The 23960-nt window shown below is 45.8% G+C and overlaps 1 protein-coding gene across 5 annotated transcripts in view; it reads right to left on the bottom strand.

The window, feature by feature from the left end:
- The window catches only part of LSAMP (limbic system-associated membrane protein), a 1070131-nt gene that overhangs the window by 8566 nt on the left and 1037605 nt on the right, over positions 1 to 23960 (bottom strand). For 3 of the 5 annotated variants that reach the window (XM_009998230.1, XM_009998228.1, XM_009998227.1), the window contains 2 exons: positions 17914 to 18034; positions 17009 to 17157 (listed from right to left, as the gene is read on the bottom strand). In XM_009998230.1, the coding sequence (XP_009996532.1) occupies positions 17009 to 17157; positions 17914 to 18034 (270 nt within the window). Of the gene's footprint in view, positions 1 to 10897; positions 10934 to 17008; positions 17158 to 17913; positions 18035 to 23960 lie in introns of all 5 variants that reach the window. The other 2 variants (XM_009998226.1, XM_009998225.1) reach the window with 1 other exon arrangement.

The raw sequence follows: 23960 nt of genomic DNA, 5'->3' as shown, positions 1-23960 counted from the left end.
GGTGGCACTCGGGGTTCAGGGGCTTCGCCCGCCCGGGGGGAACCCCCGGGGTCCCGCACCTCAAACCGCCCCGGGCTTTGCCCCCCGCTAAGGAAAGGGCAGCAGCTCCTCGTGTCCTTGAGCTGCTTCTGCTCCAGGGAGCCCAACACGGCCCTGCTTCCGTGGGACAATCTGGTCCACATCCCTCTGCATCCTTCCACAACCACCACGCAGCAGGATCCCCGGTAAAACTGCCCTGGGGGGGAGATCTGTCCTGCTGGTTGGTCATCCCATCAAAAGCAGGGCATATACCCACTACAGCAGGAAGAAGCAGGGGTTGCAGGGAGTAAAGTTTCTAGCCTGTTCTACTTCCTCTGCAGATATTCCCCCCTCCTCTACCCTCACCCCCTTCAGTTCCCTTTTTCAATGCGATATCAGCCCTGAAGGAGCCTCTGAGAGAGGGGTCAGAGGGCTGTGCCGGGACACATGAGCCTTGCTGGACAAGCAAACTAGCTCAGACTTGCAAGCAAATCCTCAAGTTGTCTTGGTTGCACAGAGGTGTGCTTCCAAATGCTGGGAGCTCCATGATCACTTCAGCAGAAATTGAACCTGTGCCTTTCAAGATGGCCAAGGTAGAGTTTTAAAAAGGGTCATTTGAGATGCAAACAGAAAACACATGTATTTCTGGTCAATACCCGAAGGGAAAAAAAATAATCACCCACCCATCCACATGTTTCACATCCACATTTGCCTGTCTAGAATATTCTGCTGGTTCCTGGGCCTCATCATCTGAGGTAAACCAAAATGGAGACAGGAAAAGGGACAGTGGGTGCCAGTTTTCCCACTTCTTTACATTAACAAGACTCCCAGGCTTTATATATGTGCTGTGCTGATGGAGGAGAACCCACAGAGAAGTTTCAAAGGGCATCAGAAAGCTGTAAGCTCCTTATTCACTTTGGGGAATCTGCCCTTGGGATCCTGTCAAAGAATGTGAGGTAAAACCTGGTGTAAAGAGGACAATGAGCCCCCATGAGCTTCTGAATGGAAGTGAGGCCAGAAGGAGGCATGGGACAGGCTAGGAGAACTTGTCTGTGATGGGAATGGGAAAAAAAGAAACCAACCTCTAAAGGAGAAGGGGCAAGGGCAAGAGGATGTGCACCATACAGGTCTCTCTTTTGTCATCTCACTCCCTGGAGCCTGGAGGGGTCTTAGGTTTTACACTTGCCAGCTCCTCTGCAGGAAGTAATTTTTCTAGTCTGTTGACTCTCTTGCTAGGGCTTCAGAAGATGAAATCTTTATTGTCATGAAGGCTTAAAAGGGAGGAATACTGTTAATTCCATTTTCAAGGTCATACTTTGAAAGTTATTAATTTCTTTCTTCCAGGGCTTTGCACTCTACTCTGAGGCTTTAGGGATTAGCAGCTTCTACTTACTAGGGTTCATTGGGGCTTTTTTCTTACTGCTTTTCTGTGTCATCCTCTCCCTTCCCCTCTGAGAAGAAGACATGATTTTTCACTCCTGTTCTCAATGTTGGAACTATTTTATTCATTACCTGCTTGTACCCCATTCTCACTAAGAGTTCTGCTCCTGTAATTAAGATTTGACTGTAACTGCAGTGGCAATAGGCTGGCTTTTCTAGAGGTGGAAGTACCACTGTGTAAATTCAGGAGGATGCCCTCCAGCAACTCTCCAACAAGATTAAGGAAATGTCTCTGGTGTCTATCAATCTTAGCACATGGTTTAATGCATTTCAGAACTTGCTTACGCTTTCTTAGCACTGAACAGTTCTTCCCCATGTTTTGGAGCTCATTCATGGTGCACTAAGTACTCATCTATCATACCTCATGTCTTAGGGAAGATTCATCCTGTTATGCAGCACACCCACCCTTCCCTGAGGTCTAAAGAATAGCCCTGAGATTGAATTTCTCAGTGTCTTTCTGAGAAGGTAGTGGTGTTCAAGAGCTGGCTGCTTACGCCACTTATCCTGGAGGTGGCTTACAGTAATCCTAGTCTAGAAGTGAACTGTTATCCTGTTTCCCACATCTTCTGATCAATGAGGCTGGTGGTAGCTAGATGACCACCCGCGTTGCAAGGTTACACAGAAACTTGATCACCAGATCTGTCCTGTAGATATCAAAAAGTTCCAAGGTTTCCTCACAGCTGAAAAATTATTCTCCCACCCTTTCAATTTCCCAAGCAGCTGGAGATTTAAAAAAAAACCCCACCCAACATGTGGCAAGATACTAATACAAAATCAGTTATTTAAAACTGCTTTGTCTTCAAACCATTGAGTGAAGACTCTCAATTCTACAAGCAAAGCATAAAAAAAAATACATAGCACAGACCTTTTCAAGGTCCATCACAGGGAAGATCTGAACTTCTGCTTTTCTCTTTCCTAGGATACAGCAGTCCTTCCTCTGCTCACCTCTCAAGCAAATGTGTATGACAAAAGGTGACACTAGCATGCAGTCTAGTGTCTCAGTAGGGAACAAACAGCTTAGCCCCCCTCATCCAGAGCACATACAGCCCTAGGAAGTAGTTTGCTAATAGGAGGCTCTGGAACCTCTTGAAAAATTAATATTTTCATCAGCGTTATGTCTGTCTGTTTACCCACTTCATCCCTGCTATGGTTTTCCACAAGCTTTGTTGGATATTTGGCATGAGAAAGATTTGAGTGGCTTTGAGTAGAAATGAAGGGGGAGGGGTGCACTGAGGGGTGACTGGAAAGGAAACTGGAGCAGAAGAAGAAGTAAATGGGGGTGGAGTGTGACCAGCATGATTGAGATGTCTGTGGTACTGAAATCCAGCAGTATTGCTGCCTCTGACCTTCCTATCCTCCTTCTCTCATACCTGCAGCATGGTGCTCCCCATGCCTCACCCCATCCTTGAGGTCTTCTTAGGGCTACCACTCCACTCTGGGGACTCTCTTCTAGGGAACCTAGCAGAAACCAACCCTTGTCCCCATCCCTCCCTGCCCAGCAGAAGAACAAGCTAGGAGGAGGCTTCAGCTAGCCTTCATCAAGGGCTTGTGAACGTGAATACTACAAACAAGCCTGTGTGCTTCCCTCAGCACTTCCCTCAGTGAATTAGAGATTTCACTGGAGCCAAGCTGGGCCCACAGAGGCCCACAGGCCTCTAAAGTGTGTGGTCTCAGCAAATATTACTTTGTGTTGCCTGTAGTTCTCACTGAAGTATGATCACCAGATCTGTCCTGTAGATATCAAAAAGTTCCAAGGTTTCCTCACAGCTGAAAAATTATTCTCCCACCCTTTCAATTTCCCAAGCAGCTGGAGATTTAAAAAAAAACCCCACCCAACATGTGGCAAGATACTAATACAAAATCAGTTATTTAAAACTGCTTTGTCTTCAAACCATTGAGTGAAGACTCTCAATTCTACAAGCAAAGCATAAAAAAAAATACATAGCACAGACCTTTTCAAGGTCCATCACAGGGAAGATCTGAACTTCTGCTTTTCTCTTTCCTAGGATACAGCAGTCCTTCCTCTGCTCACCTCTCAAGCAAATGTGTATGACAAAAGGTGACACTAGCATGCAGTCTAGTGTCTCAGTAGGGAACAAACAGCTTAGCCCCCCTCATCCAGAGCACATACAGCCCTAGGAAGTAGTTTGCTAATAGGAGGCTCTGGAACCTCTTGAAAAATTAATATTTTCATCAGCGTTATGTCTGTCTGTTTACCCACTTCATCCCTGCTATGGTTTTCCACAAGCTTTGTTGGATATTTGGCATGAGAAAGATTTGAGTGGCTTTGAGTAGAAATGAAGGGGGAGGGGTGCACTGAGGGGTGACTGGAAAGGAAACTGGAGCAGAAGAAGAAGTAAATGGGGGTGGAGTGTGACCAGCATGATTGAGATGTCTGTGGTACTGAAATCCAGCAGTATTGCTGCCTCTGACCTTCCTATCCTCCTTCTCTCATACCTGCAGCATGGTGCTCCCCATGCCTCACCCCGTCCTTGAGGTCTTCTTAGGGCTACCACTCCACTCTGGGGACTCTCTTCTAGGGAACCTAGCAGAAACCAACCCTTGTCCCCATCCCTCCCTGCCCAGCAGAAGAACAAGCTAGGAGGAGGCTTCAGCTAGCCTTCATCAAGGGCTTGTGAACGTGAATACTACAAACAAGCCTGTGTGCTTCCCTCAGCACTTCCCTCAGTGAATTAGAGATTTCACTGGAGCCAAGCTGGGCCCACAGAGGCCCACAGGCCTCTAAAGTGTGTGGTCTCAGCAAATATTACTTTGTGTTGCCTGTAGTTCTCTCACTGAAGTGTGTGTGTGTGTGTGTGTGTGCAATTCCAGAGTGAGACTCCTGGTCACCTTAGCACCTTAACACCTGGCTTTAATGCCTGGCCCCGGGCATGGGGAAAGCTGGAGCAGAAAGCCATAGTGGCTCCTCACAGTCCGTTCCCAGAGTGGTAATTAAAAAGAGAAAGTTACTACAGCTTACACTGGCAGCTGAGCTGGCCTTCAGCTGGATGAGTTTGGGCAATGGAAAAGGTGCCTGCAGCTACTTTGGTTCATCCTCTAGATGTTCTAGGGTGCCTGGAAATTGCCTGGTGACTGTGGGATGTGCCTCCAAGCGTGGGATGTGTGTGGATATGGTGCAGAAGGTGGCCTGGCTCGGAAGTGTACTTGTCCATCAGTGTGACACCTACCATAGAAGCTGCCTGGCCAGACCTCGCTGAAGGTCTGCGCGAGTTATAGCACATCCTTCCCCACATCCTGACCCCTTTCTCCTGTCCACGTACACATTCCCCACATCGCAGAGGGACGTGCAAGCGACGGTGGGGAAGGGCCAAGCACATTTCTTTTCTGCTCGCCTTGCCACTGGGGCTCTCCCTCTCGCAGGGGAGCTCTGCTGACAGACTTTTTCACCCACAGGAGGGAAGGCCTGCCAGGAGGAGCACTCTGCTTTTTCTGCAAGCCTGATTTCTTTGGAAGCATTGGCTTTTTCCCTGCGCACCCCCTCGCTCCCAAATCCCACACCCCCCTTCTCCCGGTTGTTTTTGTTTTTAGAGAGAGTGCTCAGACAGCTGTATTAATCATGCAAGCCCAGCCATGTGTAATGTGCTTTATCAACAGCAGAGCAGACATTGAATGGCAGCCGGTTCAGGAGCGGGCCTGGTGCAGAGCCTGAGCTGGGAAGATAAACCTGCTGCTTCCCAAACCCACTTACCATCATGGGTTAGTGAATGGAGAGACTGTTCACCTGGGACAATAACCAGAGGGGAGGCCAGTATGTTAGGCAAATTTCTGAGGGGTTTACACTGGGAATGGAAGGGGAAGGAGGAGGAGGAAGGTGGGAATTACTCTTTGGTCGTTTTCTCCAGAGGGTGGGAGGAATTTTGGTGTGTGCATCAGGATTAAATCAAGAGACCAGCGGCTGTTCATCCTCCTCCTCGCTGCCTGCCAGGCTTTGGTGCCAGTCAGCACAGCCTGCAGCTTCACATGGGAAGCAAGGAGAGTGAGAGGGAAAAAGCAAGGATTTAGGTATACCTGCTGAGCAGTGGGTATAAGTTGTCTTCATCCTCTCTAAGGAGGAAGGTTTAGCTGATGGCTTCAGAAACTTACCTAACATACAGATGTTATGAGCACCCTCTGGGCTGAGGATATCTGTCTCTGGAGGGTTATAGCCTGTCCGAGCTCTGCTCTGCAGGGCAGTCCATGCTATGCTGCTGACACTATCAGTGTCCCTAATGGACAACTGATTTTTTTTTCACAGCAGTTGCTCTTCCATGGGTGTGTTTACAATCTCTGCAGTATAGCTGCATGTTTCCTCCCCCTGGTTTCACCCGGCCTCCATTCTCCCACCTGACTGCTGTGCCCTGACCTCTGTTTCACAGGGCTGTTCTGCATGCATGCAAAGGCACTCTGTGACTACACAGACCTTGAAACACCTTCTCTGTCCCAGTGCAAAGGCCTGGCTCAGAGGAATATCTTTCTGGGACTTCCAGTCTCAGTTCCTACCCTCTGCTGCTGCTCTTCCTCACGCACTGGATTCTCCACAGCATTGCTACGGGAGAGGGTTATGCAAATATATGCAACCCAGAGCTCATTTTGGAATAAATCAATCTAAATTAAAATTAATGAACAAAAAGTACAGAAACAGATTAAGCAATAACGCCATTTCTCTCTCTTTTCCCCTGTGTCTCTCTTTTTTTCCCTTAAGAAAGCTGGTTTCCTTCCTTTGTGCTTTTTTGGGGAAAGAAGCAGACTGGTTTTGTTGTGTTGTTTTTTTTAAGCAATCTCAGCAAGCAGAAACTGTTGCATTCCAGAAAAAAGAAACGATCAAGCGAAGCTAGTAGCTGTACTAGAAATAATTCCTGGCATTTCTCTTTTCCCTAAGATGCTGTTCCCAGCTACATCCCTACTACTCCTTTTGGAAGACACCACCATCATCTCTGACTTTGACTTTATTTACTTTTAACCACATGGTCAAAATAAGATGCAATGCCACCCTTTGCCAGGTACCTATGAAACAGCAAGAAACAATATGATAATGGCCTTCTGCTTTCACCCTGCCTTGTCCTTCCTGTTCTCTTGGCTTGAGACCCCTGCAGGCTTGGTACCCAGTGCAGTCCCAGCCTTCAGTGCCTGTAGACCTGGCAGGGACAGACATGGACCCTGAGCAGCAAGAAAAGCTTGGCCTGCTTGGGCATCCACCCTGCAGAGTCACCCCCTTTTGCACTCACCAAATGGAGAATGAGGTCTTTGGAAAATCTGATTGGATACCGCCAACAGGAAGGAAGGACAGCTCTGAGCTGTGCTTCCCATCCAGGCTTATGGGCCTTATCCAGTGCCAATGCCTGAGACTCAGCCAGGCAGCTTTTAGGGAAGAGAGAGGCATGCTCCAAGTAGTCAGGCACACATCTCAAATGCCTAAGAATTTGTGGAAATAACCAGACATGCACACAGCTCCAAGCATGCCCTCCTGTGCTTGGTCACTATGGCCATTATTTCTTCTCTGCTGGCAGTTCCTATGTCATGCTCATGATAGGCTAAGACTGGCTATTTTGGCTTGTTTATCCTTTGGTTTTCCCAGTTCTGTTAACTAGTTTGTTGCAAAGGCTGTGAAGGTTTGGATTTTCACTGACCTCTGCTTGGTGCCCAGCTGAGAAAGCACCTAGTGAGCTCAATGAAGAGGACTCCAGAGACAGACAGGTTCTTTAGCTGGCCACACTGTACTGGGAGGGCTGGTTTCTGTGGACTGCTCCCCCACCACTGCCTAGTCAGCAAAGCCCCCATAATGTATTAACCCTTTGCAGCCACTACTCTCTGATCTATTCCCCCATGCTTTTCTCCTTAGCTTTGAAATATTCAGCTGTTCATCCTTTTGCCAAAGCAGATGCCACTGACACAAGAGCACCCTGCTCAGCAGGGCTGACATGGCCACATAGTAGAGAAAGAAAAAAGGGAGCAGGGATGGGAGGAGGTGACCACTGCAACAGGTAAGCTCTCTTATCCACACCTAGCACCTCCATAGGGAGGGAAGAAGACCAAGAGGGTATTAAAAAGAAAGATGCTCTCTGATTCCCACTCTGGTCATCAGATCCAAATTAACATATCTTTCCTCTCTTGCCCCCCCAGCTCCCACCCACCTGATGAAGGCATTAGTGACAGTACAGGCTACATGGGCTACAGCTAAATGGAGACTAGCTACAATCTACAATCATAAGGGGTCATTCTCCAATCAGTGCACATTTTGACATAAAGATAGGACTGCTCATTCTCCTTTTCCCTCCCCCTCCCCTAATTACTTACAAACTGTTGCTATAAATCTTTTGCCACCCTGTTGATGGCCATGACTGGATTTCATCTGATCAGGCCCTGAGGAGGGACACATTTGATGTCTGCAAACAGTACTGGATGCGCTGCTCTCCAGTAAAGAGGGCATCTCCTTTGCAGAGCTTCCAGGGCATTCAAACTAACCATGCTGAGAAAGCCCCTGGTTAATCTGTGTAAGCCCTCATCATGAATCTCTGGAGAAGACTCAGGAGTTTTGAAGCCCACCAGTCTGGCTAAGATGTTCTGATGTGGACACTAGGTGCTATCAAGATGGAGGGAGTCTATGTTCAAAGGGCTGAGGGCAAGGGACAATGGAGGACAGAGATGGAGCCAGCACTGTAATCATGACAGGCCCCTTAGATGTTCAACAGTAACCTCACTTGACCTGATGTTGGCAGGTGTGGTGTGGAATGAGCAAACTCTCCTTTTCCACAAGAAAATTCTTTTGAAAAGCCACCTGATGATGCAGTAAGACCTCCTTTGCAACAGCCAGGTCTTGTGTCATCCCATTATAACGTGATGTTTCAATGCAGACAGGAAGATGTGATGAGATGTGGCATCATCTCGGAAGACATTTTAGGGCATTTTGCATGCCTGGCTGCAAAATCAGGAGGACTAGAAAATTTACTAGGGACAATTGTGTCAAGAGCTGAATCAGCTGGGCTCCACCAGACTCATCCAACTCTATCATGGAAACTGCCCCATCAAACTCTAGTCCCACGTGTTTATTTGAATGGGCTGCTTATGAGTCTCCAGCTTGCCTGAAAGCAAGATGTTTCCACAGCAGCTAGCTAATGATAGCAGTGCTTAGTATGACTGCACTGCTCTTCATCTCAAAATACCTTCCTTTTAAATTAATGCTCAAAACCCCACAGGGCAGGGAAGTGTTACTGAGGCTTAAGAGAAATGGAAATTGAAGGAGAAAGGGAGGAGGCTGTGATTCTGGTCATTGAGGAGAGGCTTATTTGAGAGCTGAGCATCTCAGAACATTGACTCATAGGGAGAAAAAGGTCTAACAAGAAAATTGTATGCCCAAGGTTTATTTGAAGGTGAACAGCAAAGTAAAAGCAAATGTTGAGAGGAGCGCCAATATCTTTGCTGAACACCCTCGCTGGAGAAGCTGGTAGGGGCTTTCAGAAAACCAATGAGGTCCAGAGTATTCAAGCTCTACATTCCCCCTCTGCAAAATCCTCTTTGCATGTCCTGGGTCACTGGAGATAACCCAGTATTTTACACCACAAATTCCTCGAGACCCCTCACAGAAGTAATGTCACAACAGGATGTCCTTTGAGATGATCTCAGGGGACTGGGGACCAGTAAAAGGAAAAAAACAAAACAACACAACAACTTCAAAGATAGAGTGGGGAGTGTTTTAAAGGATTGACTAAAGCTGTGCAGGATGGCCTTGGCAGCTTGATTAGGAGGGGTATTTGGTATGGAGATCCTGGCCTTCCTAACTTGCAGTTTTTGCTTTATCATTTATCTTAATGGGATTCTAATTCAAAACCAGCTGCAAACAGGGCAGGCTATGAAAAAAATTAACACTGCCTGCCTGTGGAATTTAAAGATATATAAGAAAAACAATCATAAAAAAAGAGTTTTTCATCAGACAAAAACATTTGTCATTGAAAATTCTGCTTTAAAAAAGAACACGCCAAATTGGAAAACTCCTCAAAACCCTACAACCCAAAAAGCCTCAGCAACTCTAATTTCATATCCAAGCACAAGTTTCATTTGCAATACATACAATAATGGGTTTAATTAGATTTATTTTTCCACACTACATTCCCAATGGCCTACTTTGCTCCTTTTCTCAGCTCCTTGAATGTTATTTACAAATCACTCCCTGGGATTTAATTTTAATAGTAGCTTGATTTCTCCCTCACCCTCTCCTTTTTTTTTTTTTTTTTTTTTTTTCCTCCCTTTTTTTCTTTTTTTTTTTCCATTTTTTTTGTAGGTACTTTTCTTTAATTGTATTTGTGGATTTGCCTTTTAAATAGGCAATTGTGACTACATCCTGAGCCTGAATATGTTGCCAAGAGCAGAGCTTGATTTGAAAAAGGCAGAGTAGTTAAAGCGAGCTGGTGTAACACCCAGCATTTATTGTTCTTTTCATGGGAGTACCTGCAGGTGCTTTACTTGGGAAGGTGCCCTCTGAAAAACAACATGGGTTCTTAATAACACTCTACCCCAAAGCTCTGCACAGACATTAACTATTTAGGCCTCCTAACATTCCATGAGTTGAGTGCATCTTCATATGGTGGTAAAACAATGATACTAGGGAGTTCTAGGCCAAATTTTTTTTAAGTGAATGGGGGGATGGCTGCCTTATTGTTGATTTATTTTCAAACATTGCTTTCAAATGCTGTAGCCTGCTGTCTGGAAGTGCCCAGTCTCTGTGCTGTTTCAGAATATCACAGTCACATCCAAACCCCAAGTTTCATATGGTCATCGGGGCTGTGCTGCCTGGACTTGAGGCGTACTTGGGAAGCACAGAGATGGGAAAAAAATACTCAGACCCTGTTTTGCCTCCACACCTTCTTCCCTTGGAATTCAAAAGACAGCAACACCCCACCATGTGCCTCTTCTCATGCTCTTTGTCTCAAATGCAGCACTCTGTGACTGGCAGACTTGAGGGTGTGTGACAGAGGAATGAGAAAACAAAGTGCTTTACCATTAATATTTTGAACAATAGCATGGAAAAAACTCCGGAGAGCAATTTAATTTTTAGCTTCTCACTTGTCCCTTTCACCACCTCTGCAAAATTTAAGGTCTGCTTATGCTTTTGATCCAAATCAGGCTATGTGGCCAAAGATATATTAGGAGTAGGTCTGTAGACAAAATTAACCTCACTAAAGACTGTCCAGACATGGGTGACAATGTCATGGCTCAAAGCTTGGCTAAAGGTTGTTGCTGCTTAGTTGATTGGTTTTCTGAAAAGGGAGGGGGGAAGGATGAAGAAGATGAGCAGAAGGGACCAAATGACATGTAGACAAGAAAGGAAAGCCCTTATTTTCCTGCATTTCTGAGTGATTTTGCTGATCCCTAGCTCTGAGAGTTTATCAGGATGATGGAGAATGACCCAGCTAAAGAGCTACTTCAACATAAAACATATACTGACCTGGAAAAGGATTGGGGAGTGTGGGTAAAACTCGTTCTAAGGGGGGAAAAAAAACAATAAGCAACATGCAGGAGAAAAGGACAAGCCACTTTTCACACCAAGCAAGCAGCAGATACAAACCTGATGGAGTTATCCATCTCCAAATTAGCTGAACTAGAGTAGGTTTCATACACAGAGCATTTTGCTAGCAACACACCTAATACACATCAACATCCCCTGGGACGGAGTCAGAGAGAAGTAATTTGAAAAACTAAACAAATAATATCCACACAGCAAAAGGGATTAAGCACCTGCAGTGAAGGTAATTGGAGTTGATGGGCCACATCTCCCTTCTGAGTTTCAAGACCATTCATGTCATCACACTACAGCTCCACTTAGCTACACCCCTGGCAGGAAGCTAGTCTTGGCAGAGAGGTGAGCTGTGGAAGTCCTCCACAGGTAGTTGCTGCCTCCCCAGAACCTTTTCCACAATGGATTTCTTGCCAGTGACAGGTACCCTGAGGATCTGAGCATGGGAGCAGTCACCTTGGTGAACCCCCAAGGACACTGTTTCTTTTGAACCTTTGTCTTTCAAGAGGAATAGAGATTTTTTTTGCAGACTCATCAAGCTCTAGTTGTAGCAGACTGCTGTTTTGGTTATAGGGTTTTTACAATGTGTCCTTGTTATATGTCACAGCAGGACTTTGTTTTATGTCACTGCTGGCTTGCTTTGCTTCTTCCACAAAAGGATCTCAAAGAGTTGACCAGACACTGAGGAAAATAGGTGTCAGAGACCTCAGTCTGTGGCTTACAGTAGTGTTAATTCCATTTTACAGATTGTGCAATTGATGTACAGAGCAAGGAAGCAAATTGCCCAGGGTCAAATGCTGAACTGTTGGCAGAGCCAGGAGCAGAACCAAGAATAGAAGATCCCCCAGGCCTGACTCTGATTACTAGGTCACCCTTCATTACCTTAGACCTCGCTGGATGCCTTGCACTGATTGAGACAAGTTCCTACCCAGGGACTGATCAATAGGTAGACATCTAGCTGTAGAGATATGCCACTATTCAACAGCTGATAGGCCTGGGGCAATGAGTCGTCTCCTGGCTTACCTGTGAGGACAGCACTCAGATCAGTGCTGATGGACATAGAGCTTGTCAGCATACATCACTAGTCCACTATTATACTCTGATCAACCCAGACCCAGCTATTTGGAGGCCAACGCTCTTCATACATCACCCTTGGTGCAAGGAGCTAGTTTCTCACTTGCTGGAGCCCATGAGGATGTGGCAGGTCAGGCCCATCCCTATGCCACTGGCAGATCTCCTGCCTTTATGGCGGTAATGAAGCTGTTTGAGTCCACAGCAGGTAGAAAACACAGGGCTAGCCTGGATCTCTGTGTTTATGTAGCAACAGGGGACTGTTGTTCTGTGAAAGCAGGCTGTTGTGCTGACATGACTTCCTTGTTACTCAGTTTGGTTAAATAACTCACCTCCCCTTTACCTTCTTCCTGCACAGCAGGCTGCAGCCTGCATAGCATAAGCAGTTAAAGCAGAGCACTATGGCCTCATTATCATGCTGCTTTCTATTCAAGGACTCTAGCTCTTTCCCCTGGCTGCCTGATGCCTTTATTGCTCCACCCCAGCTCATTGGCAGTGTCTCAGCCTTGCCCTATCTGACTGTCAGCCTAAAAGCTTTCCTCCTCTCTGGAGTCTCCCCATTATTGACAACCCCTGGGAAAACGGTGGGTTTGCACTGAGAGCCACTGAGAGAGAGATTTTGGCCACAGTTAGGCTCCAAACCCTAGCAGCAACCAACAGAAGCCAATGCTCAGGAGCAAAACGTGTGGGCAGAGCTTTAGGACCGGGGATGTAAGCATGTGCACACAGCCAGCACCTGTGCCCAGATGCCAACAAATAACCACAGGCTAGAGGCAAGCATCAGTTCTCCTTAGGAACGTGCCTCTTGCTGGGCCCAAAACTGCTGGGCCTAAAGTGATAACCTTCCCTGAAGCCTCTTGAGGAGGCAGGGGTGGGATCCTATCTGCTGCTGCTTCTAATTGGCATGGGCCTTGCCAGCTGCTGCTTCACCTCTTGCTCCCTGAAGGGTGCAGAGGATGCACGCCACAGAGGATGCGGCTGGGGACCTGCTGAGGTGGCACTCTCCTATAATTGAGATAATTTAGACAGCAGGACTGCATAAGGATGTGTGGCACTGCCCCGTTGTCTCTCGTTTTATCCTCCAGAATGGACTAGCTCTGATGGAGGAAAAAGTCAACTGGTTTGGAAGAGCTTTCAACTCTTTTCTCTGCCTTGCTAGAATGCACCAGGTGCTGTGCCTGCTTCTGTGTGCCTGGAGGGTGTGTGTGCTTGCTTATACACCACAGAGGTGCACACGTATGTATCCATACTCATGTACATATAAACCTATGTATCCATATGCTTGTATAGCAGATGTGTATCTGGTATATATATACACACATATTTACACTTCTGTGTATCACTAATTAAGATACAAATTGTGACTTTTACTCCTAATGCTTTCCATGGCACTCTGTTAGCTGAATGGAATGAAAACATGTTCCCTCCCTCCTAATAGACTTACGGGAAAACACTCCCTCCAGTTGTAGCACTACTTTTCACCTCTGTTGCTCTGTGATGGCAGCCCTGGCCTGGCCTCTCTGTCAGGTCATTTTCACAGAGATCTGTGTTACTGCCCCTTTCCTAGGTCTCACAGCATTTTGTCCTTGCGGGTTACAAAACCTGATCTAGGCTCAAAACTTGATCTAGCTGAATCAACCTACTGGCTCGCTAATGCTGCAAAACACATTTCTGCCTTCCAGCTCCTCATATCCACAGATGTCTGATATGGCTTCCCCTCTTGGATGGGCTCTGGTGCTTGTTGAGCCCTTCCATGAACTAATTCATCTCCGCACAGCAAAATAAAACGTTTGGGGGCATTTTGGGGGGTGGGTGGTAAAGCTCGGTTCCCTTTTCCCTGGTTTAGCAGGCTGAACTGGATGAGTGCATTGTTCACTGAGTACCAGAAACAGGGAAACAACAAAAGCATGTGGCAGAGAGCAGGGTAAGAAAAAGGAATAGGGAGGAAGGAATGGCAGCAAGCAATTAGATGGGTTTTATCACCAAACTGTACCTGAGTACCCTCTCTGCAAACATATTCCATATTGTTGTTGGAGACAGGGTTCCTGGGTAATGCAGACCCTTGGTATGGGCATTTTTATGTCGTTGTAAACTCAGTTTCCAGGAGTGAGTGGTATAAATCTCTCCACCTACAGCAGGCAATCCTGCTGCTACATCCTTTAAGGAAGATCACTAGCTAGCTATTCATACAGCTCAAGGGAGCTGCTTTTGTATTTTAATGCATCTTCTATCTATGGCATTGACATCTAAGGCACTCGGTCTCTCCGAGACCTTTTCAATTCTGGCTGAGATTTCCTGGAATGGTAGTCACCCATTTTTCTCTATTGTTAAACTGTTCTTTCACATAATTTTGTTAGCTCCCCTTCTGCCCTCCACCTCAGGCAAAGCTGCCCGTACCTCATTATTAACTCTCTGGTTGTTTCTTCACTCCTGGCTGCCATTCTTTCTTGTGCTGCAATGGGACGCTGAGGAACCATCGTTGTATCTGCTTCCCTAGTGGGATGTTGCACGACAGTGAGCTTGTTCTCAATTTAAAAAGTGAATAAAATCTCTGATTCTAGAGAAGACAAACACTCCCAAGTATTTGAGTATCTGCTGTACCTTGCAAAAACTTGGCACTACTTTATTTTCCTGCCTGGTTGTGTGACTGGGAGTGTGCATTACCTGTCATTTCAGCTACTGCGTGATCACTATGGTATTTTTTTCATTTGGACTTGTAGGATTTTTCAGCTGCTTTCTTTATGAGGCTGGATTCCCTTCACTTATTTCTTCCCTGATTTCTTAACCTTAGAAGTACCAGCCTTAGTCTGCCTGAATTTTTAATTTTTTTCTCTTTCTCTCTTCCAAACTAACTAAAAGGAGAGCAGAGATGTCGTGGAACAATATGAAGTTATTGCACACTGAGGAAATAGGGATTTACTAAGCAACAAAAAGAAAAGCTAGAAAGAGTTCACTGAAAATACTGAAATTTCTCTCAGCTCCTGCTCCTCCATTTTTCTGGCTCTTGTGTAATCCTCTGGTGTTTTCCAGCTTAAATAGGCCTTGAATTCCTAAGGTAAAAATTATAAACAAAATCCAACAACTTGAATATCTTCGTACACATCAAAAGAAGGCTAAAGTAGGACCCTCCCTGTTGCAAGTCATCTTGCAATAGTTGCTACATTTCCTCCTGGAATAGTAAAGAGCATCTTTGTAACACTTCCATAGGTGTATTTCAGGTTCTGCCATTCATTTTATGACCCTGGGTAAACTGCTTCTTCACTCTGTACCTTTGTTTCCTACTGCAAAATGGTACTAATAACACTCACCCATTTCTAAATAACTTGTAACATTAAAATATTCATTGCTAGCAAATCCTTTGAGATCCTTTGAGGTGAAGTTCTGCAATCATGCAAAATGCTTTTCTAGCAAAATGAACCCCCCAGCTAAAATCACGTGTGCATACATACATTACTGAATTTCATCTTATATTTTGTTTCAGTCATGCACTTCAGCTCATCTGTGTAACAGGAACCAACAGAGAGGGCCAAATTTAGAATTCAGCCGCAAATAATGGATTCTAAACTTAGCATTATATTAATATCAACAAGAACAAATCTGGAGTACTTGAAAAGTGTGTTCCAGATTGCTGCCTGAGGATTTTATTTGAATCTCATGACAGTCACAAGAAAAGGGTGAAAAGACTTTCAAAGTAGAAATTTGCTTTGTGTGCTGCAATGTTACAGGAAATCCAATATATGTTATTTTATGGTAATATCTGTTACTTAGAAAAACACTCCCACAGAATACACCCAGATTTTGCAAAAATTCAAACAGCCATGAAATAAATCCAGAGGTAATAAACAAAGAATGCCAATGGATTTATCCTTTTGCACTGCATCTGTTAAAAAATAACCAAACCAAAACATAATTTCTCTGATGGTTTGATTAATTTGACCACACACAGCAGAAACTAGACTAAACTGCACCCCATACTAAGACTGATTTACACAGCTTTTTGCTCTTTAAAAGGACATGCAGGTCATGGCCCAAGTGTTTCAACTCAGATTGGCACCATCAGTGGAATACAGCCCTAAATCACTTTTGTATCTATGTGTCTATTCATGTAAGTAGATTATTCTACTGCAGTCTGTTTCTGGTAACAATAACAATGCGTGGTCCTAGCTGAGCCCAAGTTTTGGACCTGGAATTAGGAACTGCATTTTGAATATGCCACAGTTTGTACGTGTGCATGGGTGGTAGTTGAGGGATGGGCTTCTGTTTAGTGTCAAGTTCGAATCAGCTGCAAAATTTGGAACCAGCAGGTAACTGCTCTAGAGTTTGGTCTGGTCCCACCTTCTGTCTGTTTACACTTACTACAACAAACTCAGTAACTGAAGTTTAGCAGAATGAGATCCAAGGAATTTTATTCCATATTTCATCTGCTGATTACCTTTTCCCCTGTGTTCCCCCTGATGTGCCCCTTTAAATCTTCCTGTCTTTTCCCACTTCTTTCTCTGCCATTTTCAAACTCATTTCTCTTTTTCTTGACTCTTTCTTGTTCTCCTCAGGCTTAGTGGCTAGTTCTCTCCATCTCTCTGAATTACTTGTCATTTCTCAGCTGTCACAGACCCTCAGAGCCCTGGCCTTCTGTCTCCTTATTAAAGGGCCTGTCATTCTAAAGGGCTTTTTTGTTTCCAGTTCTAAAACAAACATGTTTTTATTATTTTAACAAAATCTGACTTCAGCAAAGAAAGTCAATCAAAGGGCTTGACTTCAAACCTTTTAATTTGGCTGTGTTTGTGTTTCATGGCAAGTATGAACATGGAGGTATCTGAAGCCGAGCGCTGAAAGCCAGTTCATGGCTGGAGGTTTGGGGAGGTGGGGGTGGCAAGCGGATGTTTTCCGGAGTTTTGGTCACCATGTGCTTACTACACAGCCTGGTCTTTGTGAGAGCAATCTGGACCTCCCCTCACCCTCTCCCATACTTACTGTAAAGGTATAGGCTGGCATTTGTGACTCCCAGCTTGTTGGCAGCCACGCAGGTGTAGTTCCCGTAATGTTCCTCAGTCACGTTGGCCACCATCAGCAGAGACTGGCTCCCCGTGCTCTTTATCTCCAGACCGTTGGCGCTGTTTATCCTGGGGAGACAGGAGAAAAGGTGTCCAGTGCAATGGCAGGTGTGTATTGGGAAGGAAATCACTGCTTCAGCAGGCAGTAAACCAAAGTCATTCAGCCCAGCTGGCAGGTGAGGATGGAGGGAGACAAGAGGATGCTTGAGGAGACCAAAGAAGGCATTGATGGAAAGGAGGAGGGAATGAAAGGAAGAAGTGTAGAGGGGTGAAATGCCACTGGTAAAGCAGTGGAGAAGCAAGAAAAGCCAAAGGAAATGGAGGAAGTCTTTACCTAGCACTGACTAACACTTGGAAATTAACCCTTTTCTCATTTTCTCTCATAGGCAAATCTGAGTAGCTCAGATCATACAGCTGGGGGCAATCTTGCATTTCAGCAGCTTCTTCCCCAAGATGAAGGCATCTAGAGTGGCATTACCTACTTGGAGACTAAGACTGCCTATATATTTTTTTGTCTTTATCATGGGCTATTTAATGTACGAACATTGTCAGGAAGAAAGCTCTATTGATGTCTTAACTGTGTATTGGCCCATAACTGACTTAGAGGGAAGAGCTCCATCCTCTGCAATTTCCTTCAGCATCCCCAGCAAAGAGGAGGATTGCTTCCTCCTGCCCTGACCATGCTGGCTCTGCCCAGTCTGATGGGACCATCACGACTTACACGGTTTGTAAAGAACAATTTGTTTGAGGACAAGAGCTGGGGAGGATGATAGGTGATTTCCTGAGGATGCTCTATTGAGTGCATGGAAGAGGAGAGGGTCTTACCTGGTATCATCTCTATACCACTCAAAATCAGGCGTGGGCACTGCTGAGGCCTCGCACCGGAGTAAGGCTTGTCGTCCTGTGGCCGCTTCATTGCTCTTGGACTCTGTGATGGTGGGGGGATCTGCAGAAGGGAAACACATGGTCATTTCACACTCTTCCAAGTGGACCAAAACAGTGAAACTATGTCAGGGCTGGCTTTCTCATGCAAACCATTTGGGCAGGTGGAGGCCCACAGGTGCTGCTTGCTGCGGCACATGTTCCCCACTGCTCCTCTGGAGAATACCTGCTCTTTGAACTCTTCCTAATACACTGTGTTAGCATCACTCCCTACGCGTGCTTCTCTTCAGCAACACTGAATAAAGTTCTGTCATAAATGCATAGGCATACACAGGCAGAATTAAGGTTAATGACAGACTTCTGCAATTTATGAATATTTACCTGTGGATCTCTAGTTCACATGGACTCATCAGAAAAAAAGATGAGAGAAAGACTTCATCAAGGGTAAAGGAAGACAGCAGAAGTAAAAGGAATAATGTAGGAATTTAACACGTGTATGAAAACTATTTTCGATACAAACTCTGTGTCTAATGTTGAAACTAATAAGAAAGGAAAGAACTCACAGTATCACAGTATCATTCTGGTTGGAAAAGACCTTTAAAATAATCTAGTCCAACCACTACCCTAACTCTGCCACATCCACCACTAAACCCTGTCCTCTGGAACCACATCTGTCTTTTTAGATGTATCCAGTGATGGTGGCTCAACCACCTCCTCAGACAGGCTGGATCACCAAGTCCAACTGCCATCCCAGAACAGGACAACCCCAAAGTTCACACCATGTCCCTGAGGGTGTTGTCCAAGTGTTTCTTGAATATTGTCAGGCTGGGTGCCATTACTGCTTCCCTGGGGAGCCTATTCCAGTGCCCCACCACCCTCTTGGTGAAGAATTTCTTCTCAATATCCAACTTAAACCTCCCCCTGCACATCTTTCTACCATTCCCTCAGGTTCTGTCATTGGGGACCAGAGGGAAAAGGTCAGCACCTACTCCTCCTCCTTCCCTAATCAGGAAGCAGCAGCTGCGATGAGGTCTCCCCTCGGTCTCCTCTTCTCCAGGCTGAACAGACCAAGTGCCTTTAGCCGCTCCTCATATGGCATCCTCTCTAAACCCTTCACCAACCTCATGGCCCTCCTCTGGACACTCTCCAGTAGCTTTATATCCTTTTTGTACTGTGGTGCCCAAAACTGCACACAGTGCTCAAGATGGGGCTGCACCAGTGCAGAGTAAAGTGGGACAATCACCTCCCTTGACTGGCTGGCTATGCCATGCTTGCTGCATGCCAGAACCCAGTTGGCCCTCCTGGCTGCCAGGGCACACTGCTGGCTCATGATCAACTTGCCATCGACCAGAACCCCCATATCCCTCTGTAGGACTGCTCTCCAGCCTCTCGCTCCCCAGATATATGCACATCCAGGGTTACCGTGTCCCAGGTGCAAAATCCGGCATGTCTCCTTGTTAAACTTCATGCAATTGGCAATTGCCCAGTTCTCTAATTTGTCCAGATCCCTCTACAGGGCCTCTCTGCCCTTGAGAGTGTCAGCAGCTCCTCCCAATTTGTCTTGCCTGAAAACTTAGTAAGTAGGCGTTCAAATCCTGCATCTAAGTAATTTATGAATATATTAAAGAGTACTGGTCCTAAGATGGATCCCTGTGGAACCCTGCTACTGACCAGTCACCAGCCTGATGTGACCCCATTTACTATGACCCTTTGAGCTCAACCCATCTGCCAGTTTCTCACCCAGTGCATTATGTGCTTGTCCAGCTGGATGCTGGACATTTCATTTAGAAGGATACTATGAGAGACAGTATCAAAGGCCTTTCTGAAATCTAGAAAGATTACATCAATTGGCTTCCCTTGGTCAAGTAGGTGGGTAATCTTGGCATAGAAAGAAATCAAGTTAGTCAAGCAGGACCTTCCCCCAACAAACCCATGTTGGCTGGGACAAAGGATGGTGTTGTCTTTTAGGTGGTTTTCAATAGCTCACAGAATAAACTTCTGAGGTAACAAAAACTGAGGAAACATGTTGAGACACTTCCCTTAGGCATCCTAAGTTAGAAATCCTTCCTAAACCTCCTCGGATATCATGCTTTGTCACAGGTTCCAAGAGGACTTGCTCATGATTGCTCTGTGTGAAGCCTGCCCTCAGCCTAGCATGGTGCTGCCACCCCTGCATGCTTTGAGAGTTGTGGAATGGGCAAAAAAAACTTGGGAAACACATTGGTGTGCTCCACTGGAGGAAGATCTCAATGCTGCCTGGGTGCCAGGCAGGGCAGGCACTGGCATCTTCAGTCCCAGTCCTATGTTCCAAATGTTAAAGCGACAAGCTTGACATGTTAAAAGGCAGAATGATTTCCACCTTGCTACTGAGAGAGAACGGGGAATTAGTGCCTTGTCTCTCATCTCTTATACTTGCATACTCTGAGATTACGGGGCTGCAACTCAGACAGTTATTTTTCTGAGACTCAAGTCACCATAAAGCACACTCTGCATCTGCAGACTACAGCTCCGCCATCTGTATCCGTCCCAGCACTGAAAGGCCAAAAGAAGCATCAAAATGGATTGTGTCAGTCAATGAAAAAAGTAATTTTGTCTGGAAAATTTATGGAAAGAAGTTTGTTTGTGAACACATTAGCCATCTCAATGCGATCCTTTTCCTGACCTTAATCAGGATTTTATGCAGGGCTTTAGGGATATTGAAGTGCACCCTCTAACATCATAACTATTAATAAGTGCACATAAATAGGATTCTACATTCAAAGGGTCTAGGTTCATGTAAATATTTTAATTTGGAAAAGAGAAGGGGTAATAAAAGGATAGTGAGGGTGATTTTTTTAAGCATCCTTCTTCGATTTTTTTGGTTCAGGCAGTATATCTTCTTGCCATCTGCAGCGAGACAAACCTTTTCCATTTCACTGAATCCAGCGCAAGAGGTGAATCACAAAATGAACAAGCACCTTTCTACAGGCCTAGAAAATGACCCTGGCAGGCATATGCTCCCTGGACTGCTGCCGGGGAGCCTCGCCCCTGGCTCCCAGCAGGCCCTGCCTTAGCCACCCTCCTTGCCTTTTCAAAGGATGGAGCCCAGAAGGGTGGACAGGCCACACCTCAGCCACCACTGCTTTTGCCAAGGCACTGTGACCCCATGGCTGTCCCCTCAGAAAAGGGCAGTTTGCTTCCTGCAGTGGTCTCCCAGGGGAAGGGGCAGGCGATGGCCCTTCAACAAATCAGCCCACTGGGAAAGCAGCCACTCTGTGTTTAACTGATTGATGCCAGGGAAACCAGGAGCCTATTCCCTTTAGCTGTTTCCTCCTCTCACTCTTCCCCGGGCCTCAGTTTCCCTATCTGTGATGTGCAAGGACCATTACGCAGGAAGCCTGAAGGTGGTAGTGTCAGACCAAAACAAAGCGAGGATGCTCTCCTGCAGTCTGGGCTGACAAGCTGTATGTTCCACAGCATCAGCAGATCATAAGAGATGGCCAGGAAGCTCCTAAGGTTGGGCAGGTCCCATTTTTCAAACTTAACAGTAGTTTTTCCAGTTTCTCATGCTTCTGGTGTAGTTTAAGGAAGAAAGATAAGGAAAGATGGATTCAAATGTCTAGCTTTCATTCTCCAAACAGGACCGGCTTTTTTTTTTCCCCCTTGTGCATGGCCCTCATGGCCTCTTACGTTTTTACCCTTAATTGCCAAAGAAAAGATCTGTCCTGAAAGTATTTATGAATTGATTACATTAAAAACTAGGCCACATAATAATATTACAATGCTCTATCACATTATATTTCCATATATTCCAAAAGCAAAAATGTTTAAGACCTTACCGTAGCATAGTTTTTATGAGTTGAAACTAAGTCAAAATCAAACATTCTGACTTCATACAACAATCTGTTTCAACCATGTTAAAAGCATCATTGAAATTATGTTTCACAGAAATATTTGAAAATATTAATTGGTTTTCATGGAATGTCTTGGGTTTGTAAACTCAGCTGCTTTTGACAGGAAAAAACCCTCAGCAGTTTTAGTGCAGAAAATCTGCTACAATTTCACATCAATGCTAAATCTGGCCCATGAAGCAGCCAGTGTTAAACCACTGCCACCCAATTTCTCCAAGAACTATTAAAAACTCTGTGGATCCTGAAGGTGCTGCAGGGAGCCTGTAACTAATACTATGGTGTATAAACTGAAGAAGGTCAGGAGAGGATATACGTTCCATCCATCCCTCCATCCATCCATCCCTGGTGCAAAGGTATTAGCCTCCAAGCAAGAAAACAGAGCAGATATATAGAGATATTCACTTTAAATTATTCCAGTGCCAAATATGAGCCATACAAATGCAGAGTTGGACATATACAGACATAGGATTATACAAGTAACAGCTGTCTGAAATATGTCACTGTGAGAGAAGTACACCAGCAGAGTGAAATGGACATCTGTCTAAGTACATATGGGTGACGGGATCCATGCCCCACTCATACAGGTGTGGATGTAAGGCACACAGGTAACTGTGCCTCTTGATGTTTTCAGCTGGATTGCCATACCCTTTGGCCAAACCCCTTAGCAGCATAGAAGTCAAGTTTTTGCACTCTCTCATTAACACATGCCTCTCCCGGATGTTCCCCCGGGTGCCTGGGCTGCGATACCCATGTAGGCACTGCTGGGATGGCCGGGTGCAGGCAGGCGTGAGGCTGCTCTGAGTCAGCTGAACCCTCCCTTATCTCTCCTTGCCGCCTTGCTGAAGCTTCTCTTCACGCTACTGTTCCCCCGAATACCAATGAGTGAAAACAAGGCATTGCCAGACTTTCTGAGGGAAGAAACAGGGGCTGCTCACAGCTTCTCTCTTTTCTTTTTTTCTCTCCCTGTGATAAATGTTTGATTGCAGTTTATTCAGCACCTGACCCCATTTTGGCTCATAGAATGGTTTGGATTGGTATGAACCTTACAGATCATCTAGTTCCAACCCCCATACCATGGGCAGGAACACCTCCCACTAGACCAGGTTGCTGCAAGCCCAATCCAACCTACCCTTGAACACTTCCAGATGGGGAACATCCACAACGTCTCTGAGCAACCTGTTCCACTGTCTCACCCTCACAGTCACAGAATGACAGAATCTTAGGTGTTGGAAGGGACCTCAAAAGATCATCTAGTTCAACCCCAGTGTCAGAGCAGGATCACCTAGAGTGAGGCTTACTGGTCTATAGTTACCCACGTCCTCCTCCTTGCCCATTTTGAAAACTGGAGCGACATTTGCTTTCCTGCAGTCCTCAGACAGCTCTCCTGTTCCCCACAACTTACCAAAGATGATGGAGAGTGGCCTAGCAATGACTTCTGCTAGCTCCCTCAGCACCCATGGGTGCATCCCATCAGGACCCATAGATTTATGGATGTCCAGGTTGGTTAATTGAGCTCTAACCCAGTCCTCATCAACCAAGGCAAACTCCTCCTTTATCCTGACTTTCTCTGGGACCTGAGGGGTCTGGAGCTCCTGAGGACAGTCTCCAGCAGTGAATGAAGACAGAGACAAAGAAGGCATTCAGTAACTCTACCTTCTTTGTATCCTCTGTCACCAGGGCACCCACCTCATTCAGCAGTGGGCCTATCTTGCCTCCAGTGTTGGTTTTGTCTGCAATGTATTTCAAGAAGTCCTTTCTCTTGTCCTTGGCCTCTCTTGCGAAGTTTAATTCCAAGGAGGCCATAGCTTTCCTAGTTGCCTCCCTACATCCTCTGATAACAGGCTTACATTCCTCCCAAGTGGCTGGCCCGTCCTTCCATGATCCATAGATTCTCTTTTTCCATTTGAGTTTGACCAGCATTTCCTTCTTTAACCATGCAGGTCTCCTGGCTCCCTTTCTTGATTTACTACCTGTTGGGATTATATGGTCTTGAGCTTGGAAGAAGTGGTCCTTGAATGTTAATCAACTATCTTGGGCCCCTTTACCTTCTAGTACCCTGTCTCGTGAGACTTCCCCTAGCAATTCCCCTTGAAAAGGCCG

Source organism: Chaetura pelagica, unplaced genomic scaffold (genome assembly GCF_000747805.2).
Source record: "Chaetura pelagica isolate M959 unplaced genomic scaffold, ChaPel_1.0 scaffold65, whole genome shotgun sequence".
NCBI lineage: Eukaryota > Metazoa > Chordata > Aves > Apodiformes > Apodidae > Chaetura > Chaetura pelagica.
The sequence above is the reverse complement of the archived record's forward strand: the minus strand, read 5'-3'. Positions and strand labels throughout refer to the sequence as shown.